We start from the raw sequence: 6,581 nt of genomic DNA on the forward strand, positions 1-6,581 counted from the left end.
ACACTTTATATAGGATTTGTCTTGAGATGGCTATGCATATTCCTGGCATGAGGCTAGTAGCATAGCATCTCTATATTGAATACAGGCAGCTGACATCAACAACCCCATTGAATATTTAGAAAATGATTACAATAATGAAATGTATCTACCAATCCAAAGAAAGGAATCCCATTGCTAGGGCGGAGGAACATACATTGTCAGTATACCAATAATATTTTCAGTGCTCTCACGAATGCCATAATGGGACAGATACTGTACAATGATGCGATGTCTATATAAGTCTATGGTTGCCACTGGTTGATGATGTAAATTGTAGGCGCCAGTCAATTCGCATCGACCGTGATGGCGACGAATCAACCAAAGCAAGGAAGTGAGAACGATGATTGCTCTTTTCTCCCTTTGGTTCATGACATTATAAAATGGTAAATCTTTAATTTTACATATATTTCTATAATGTGTTTATTACCGGGGAGAGTTGATGAATATATTTGTCCTGGTTTGGTAGGACGTGTTATGAAGCTAACGTTAGCCAGCTTGCTAGTTGCAGTTCAAAAGTCTAATCTTGAAAAGCAGCAACAATTTGGTTAAATTATGTTTAAGTACTTTGTAAAACATTATATGTTTTAAACAACGTGTACTTCTTTGTCCATCTATGTCGAAAGCATGGACAAAGATAGTCAAGATGTCCATCAAGAACTGGTCAAGTTTAAGACAAGGATTCATGAAGCGCGCGAGCAGATCGGAGCCATGCCAGGAATTGACATGAGCCTGTCCGAGCAGCAGCATGAACTGGAGACGCTGCGGGAGCAAGTCCGCACCAAGAATCAGCTACTGCAGAAATACAAGAGTTTGTGTATGTTTGAGGTTCCCAAAGCGTCGTGAGGGATGTTTGACAGTCCTAAAGAAACTAACTGAATTCAGGAGACACTTGGAGAGGAACACACATGTACTGAAAATGATATATTTTTTATATTTAGAGGACTGAGAAAATGACCATCCATTTGAAATCGTGAGAAATGATCTTGTTTATATGGAGTATTTGGGGGATTCCATTTCTTGGCTCCGTGTTATCTCATGTGCCTTTCCATCCTAACAACTCGTACAGTATAACTCATCCCGTTTGTCAAAACCACCAGAAAACATTTAATTTCACTATAACACTACCTTCAGGCATTATCTTGTTGTTTTGTAAACTGTCCCATTTTTACTTTGTAATTTTTATTTTATCCATACTGAATTATAATGCCAGCGTCAAGTTTGTATATGCAGTGGATTCTTATTTTATGTCATGGTTTTGTTGGTGTGCTATAAAGATTGAGTGCTGCAGATTTTCAATGCGGTAGGTCTAAAATAAACCTTTGTTTTAATTCCTTGTGACTTGTTTTTACTCCGTTTCTTAGAAAGATTGTAGCATGAGCCACCTTACGTGCGCTGTTATTTTTCATGAATTACATGTTAATAGCTTGTCGGCCTAAATGAAACATCAATCTGCTAGCTACCATATGCTATACTCTTCACAGAAATGATGTATTTCATAAATGAGGTACAGGTTACTTGTTTAGCTCATGGTATGAGTGTCACTGAAAGGGCTTGGGAATATGCTTTACCAATGTTAAAAATGATGACAGACATAGGATATACGTTTCAAATTGATAATTTTATTTTCTCCATGTTTCTTTTTTTGTGAAAAGTAAACGATGACATAAGAATAAGCATTCATATGCGTTAAGTATGAAATTAACATTCAAGTTCAGTTCCGTGTGGAAAAAGAAAATGTAAACAAATGCCACCCCATAAGTGTAGGCTACATTCTCCATTCAGTAATGTCATTTTACAGCATGTAGCCATAGTGACAAGAACACTAGAGGTTCTCTGAAGCCAGATCACATTTGATCACCCTGACTCCACAGGGAAATATCTGTCATTGACCATGGCATGCCTTCTCGCATGGTTTGGGACATACACCCCTGGCTGTCACTGCGTCTTGGCGTGCTTCCTTATCCCGGACTCAGCACACTGGCACGAAGCCTGGCGGGTATCATCTCCATCGCTGTATAGAACATCTCGTAACATGTCTCCATGTGCATTGTCAAGTGAGTCCTTAGCAAATGGTGCATCTGTCTTTCTCTTTTCCCTGGCTGCAGCCAGTAGCTTTCTCTTTGATATACATTAAGTCACTTTGCACGCTTGGTCGACGCGCAAACGGTGCCACAATCCCGTATACCTCGCTGTCTTTGTATTTCTTATTTCTGAATGACTTTCTTCTGCTGTTTTGCAGTACTTCGCAAAACTGTAAGGACACTTTGCGGTGAGAGTCCGGGCTCATCTCGTTGGGCAGTTTAGCCATGGTAAAAAGAGTCTGAAACATCTGGTCGACATTAGTGTTCCGTTTTGCAGAGATCTCATAGTAGGCACACTGTTCATCACCAGCCACCAGCTGCTCAATCTCCTCATTCTGAACCACCCGGTTAAACTCCCGGTCACACTTGTTCCCGCAGATAACTATCGGGACATCTACGTTCTCTTTGGTTTTGTTTTTCAGGCAGGACTTGGTCTCGTAAATTTGACGCTTCAGGCGCTGGACCTCTTGGAAGGAGTCTCTGTTATCCAGACTGAACACCAAGATAAAAACATCACCTGAGGAGAGAGAAATGGAAGGAAGATTAATATCACAGCTCAAAAGTCAATGTACTTTCCATAATGCACAGCACAAGTTTTGCGTTACGCATAAGCATGCATTTTAGTGAAGCTAAATTGAAATATTCTCATAGAAAGTGATTTGCAGAATGCAGCTTAATATTATGATTCACTTTTACATAAAGACATTTGCCTGTTTCATTCGTTCAGAGTTAAGCTTACCAGTAAGGATAGAGAGTCTCCTCATAGCGGGGAAAGGATGGTTTCCAGAGGTGTCCAGAATGTCCAACTGGTACGCATCTCCCCGAATGCAGTATAATTTTCTATGAAAGTCCTCGATTGTTGGCGTGTACTGGTCCTCGACTTTTTTATTCAGAAACCGAGAGATGATAGCAGTCTTGCCAACTTTTGTGGATCCTAGAATCACCATCCTGTGGCAGTTTTTGGCCGGGATGTTAAACTCGTTCTCAGAAGGCGATATTTTTTTAATCATGATTGCGAGTTTTGCGCACCGACAAATGTCTTTGGTACGAGAGCTAGATGCTGAATGCAAGCTCTACTTGCTTTTGGGGGATCCTGACTCTTTGTTAGCGCTGCTACTCTGCTGAGTTTGAAGCGAGCGCGACTGGGTATATATAGGCGATGCCGACCACACTCCTCCCCGGTGCGTCATGCAATTATGCGTCCGTCTGAGGGGAGAATGCATAGATCGTATGAGAGAGAGTCTGTAGTTATGACTTTGCGGCTGTTTATACGTGAGTCTATATAGACTCTCTATCTGAGCGAACAGAGTAAAGTATATAAATCATTTAGAGAAATAAATGGGTTTAAAAACCCTGTGTAAAGTTTGCGTAAAATGCAACAGTGTACTTTTTCACTTAACACCAATTTCGCAGAAACTCTTAATGAGTTAAACTTCTGCAGATATATTTTTTTACTGACAATTCATCATAGTGCAGTGTTTTATAAAAAAAATGAAATAAATAAATGCATAAAGTGTAGGCAACCTCTTTTGGTGACGGCGTAACACATAACCATGTTTACATCCACCATGCATTACAAGGATTTGCATTCAAGTAAAACAGCAGAAACAGGACAAATACTCAAGAACATAGTGTTATTAATTTGGTGATTATGGTAATGTTGAGCACTGTGTGTGCAAATAATATAAATAAATATTACGCAACATTTGTAATTAATTTTCATGTTTCATGTCAACATGTTTCACTGCCAAAAATAAATTAACATAGACCGTCCTTCGCCCATTTTCTGTTTCACGAGACGTTCAGTTTCTTGTACCCTGTCCTGAAAACCGTCAGCTGAGCTTGCGCAGCCCAGTGAGCCTCGTATTTCGGGCACATACTTTCTGTGTGGACCGGACGAGGGCGCTACAGTATGGACATTATAGAAGTATAGACATTTTTATGGAAATTATAGAAGAAAAATACATTTAGCTAACTATTAAAAAGGTGTTGTCCCTGCAGTTGGAGAAATCTCAACATATTGTGCTTAACCTGGTAGGCCTACCAAGGCAATAAGCAAATTATGGTAGACAATTGAACTGACCCAGCTACCAATAATGTATTTATATATTTATTTTACTTTTTTTAACAGGGAGTCCCATTGAAGACAAAATATTTCACATGTGTTTGATAGACTTTAATGCAGAGAAGCTACATATGAATTGTAAGTAGGCCTACTCAAATGAGATTACAATCAATCGCGTTATAGCCTGCCATAGTGAGCCTACTGAACATAAAACTAGTTATTGGTGAAATTCCCTATCTTTCTCCACACCTTAGAGTAAATCAAGGTCATTATTTTTGTCTACATTCTCAAAACAAAAGTGAAAGCACTCTTGTTCTCTCAATCATCCCCCTCTCTCTGTGTCTATTCTCTCTTTCTCTCTCTCTTTCTCTCTCGTCCATTCTCTCAACCTGTAGGCTGTGTTGACTAATGGATGTAAAAACGTGTGGATTTATGCTCCAATCATACATTTATTTATATATATAAATGTATAGGAAGACCACTTCTTTTAGAAAACATTCATACAAACCTAATTGAACTAAATCATATAATCAAAGTGCTCTCTGTCAAGCCCTGACCTTAGTTCCTTTGTTATGTCTCTATTTTGGTTTGGTCAGGGCGTGAGTTGGGGTGGGCATTCTATGTCTGGTGTTCTATGTTGTCTATTTCTTTGTGTTTGGCCGTGTGTGGTTCTCAATCAGAGGCAGCTGTCTATCGTTGTCTCTGATTGAGAACCATACTTAGGTAGCCTGTTCCCACCTGTGTTTGTGGGTAGTTGTTTTCTGTTGTGTGTCTGCACCAGCCGGAACTGTTCGGTTGTTATTTCAGTGTTCATTTAATAAATATGGACACGTACCACGCTGCGTATTGGTCCGATCCTTCCTCATCTTCCCAGGACGAGAATCGTTACACTCTCCTTGTAGAAAAGTATTTGTTCAGAAAAACTAAATCATATGATTAAAGTGCTCTTCTTTTGAATACAAAATTATATTCTGAAAGCCTATTCTAACTATAATTTAAGTGCACTTCCTTAAGGAAAGTATTTGTTCAGAGAAACATAATTAAACTTGAATACTTGACAATGAGTACCATTAGTTTATAATGTTTTCAAGGTTCAGTGAGAAGTTTATTCAGTTCACAGACTATAACAGTTGTGGGTCTTATCCACGAAATTAGTCAATTGTGGGTACTGATTTAACCAAATGTAAAAATTCTGTCAAGAAGAGCACATGTTCAATGTAATAAAAATAAAAATGCTTTCCCATATCAATAAAAAAAAGGACTATAGTAAGTACGTATTTAGTGCCAAATAAAGTAAGATTTGACCATAAGAGGGTTGTTCATTTCCTCTTAAATCAGTCATAAATTCCCTTGTGACGGGGAATGGACGCTTGTTGTGTGCAAGAAGAGGCAATTGAGTCTTCACTAAGCCCCGCCCCAGAATTTTGGGCAACCAATCGCAGCGCTCCAATGGATAGCAACAGTCCTCGAGTCCAACACCTAGGACAACCTCACCTTTAAATCGCATGAAATCAAGGGAGGGCAATAGCAAAAACGTTGTGTTTTCCGTTATGAAAGCCAGTGAGGGCTATAGCAAAAACGTAGTGTTTTCCTTAAAAAACGTATTGTAATGACCTGACTAGATCATAAAAGAACAACTGTCCAGACAGAGGATTGAGTTTACGAATGGACGGTTTATTAAACCAACTTTACACAGGCTACTGTTTGGCCGTAGCCCACGCCAAATAAGTGAAAGATAACACACAAGCCAATCGTGACCTTCTCTTGTGGAGCCCAGACGTAAGAGAAAGAACAAAGGCAAAACCTGGTCTTAACTTCCAATGCTCCATCCCCCTGCCCAACCCCCCTCCACGCCACTCCGCCAACCACCAGGATGCCCGGCATCAGAACATTCCAGGCATTCCCGTGATTGGCAGATAGCAGGTTGACTGACATGTCGGACCCCGCGAACACAACCACCTACTAGCCTAACACATAACACACAGCTGTCTGTGCGGGTCGCTACACAGCCCCCCCACCACAAAGTCCCTCGTCCCCGAGGGAACAAACAAAGTCTCTGAAGCGACCCGGAGGTCTCCTTTGCCTGCGTGGCCGTGATGGTCGCAGAGTGCCCCTCTGGGAACCAGGGGATGAAGGCAGGGATATGGGGGACAAGGAAGCGGGAACGGGTAATACAGTCCGTGGCTCTGGGGAACCACGCGGTGACACAGGGGGGGAGACAGGGGGAGTGGGCTGTCTGGAGCCTTGTCTGCGGCACCTGGGGGTGGGTGCCTGGAGAATGGCATTGCCAGAGAGGGGAATTGTGGGGGTTCCTGGGGTTTGGGGAGAAGAGGCCCCTCTGTATGGGGCTAACCTGTCCCGGTGCAGTGCCACCTTTCTCCCCCTGGGAGGAAGCT

The 6,581-nt window shown here is 41.2% G+C and overlaps 2 protein-coding genes across 2 annotated transcripts; one reads left to right on the forward strand and one right to left on the reverse strand.

Moving 5' to 3' along the window:
* Positions 1–285: 285 nt before the first annotated feature.
* On the forward strand, positions 286–1,370 carry med9 (mediator complex subunit 9). The gene is made up of 2 exons (XM_071394686.1): positions 286–422; positions 663–1,370. Exons 1-2 carry the CDS (start codon positions 343–345, stop codon positions 880–882), a joined length of 300 nt encoding a protein of 99 aa, XP_071250787.1. The 5' UTR covers positions 286–342; the 3' UTR covers positions 883–1,370.
* A 268-nt stretch (positions 1,371–1,638) lies between these two features.
* On the reverse strand, positions 1,639–3,314 carry LOC139571621 (dexamethasone-induced Ras-related protein 1-like). The gene is made up of 2 exons (XM_071394673.1): positions 2,860–3,314; positions 1,639–2,637 (listed from the first exon to the last, which is right to left on the reverse strand). The coding sequence occupies exons 1-2, from the start codon at positions 3,128–3,130 to the stop codon at positions 2,102–2,104; spliced, it is 807 nt and encodes a 268-aa protein (XP_071250774.1). The 5' UTR covers positions 3,131–3,314; the 3' UTR covers positions 1,639–2,101.
* Positions 3,315–6,581: the final 3,267 nt, after the last annotated feature.

This window comes from Salvelinus alpinus, chromosome 1 (genome assembly GCF_045679555.1).
Source record: "Salvelinus alpinus chromosome 1, SLU_Salpinus.1, whole genome shotgun sequence".
Lineage (NCBI taxonomy): Eukaryota > Metazoa > Chordata > Actinopteri > Salmoniformes > Salmonidae > Salvelinus > Salvelinus alpinus.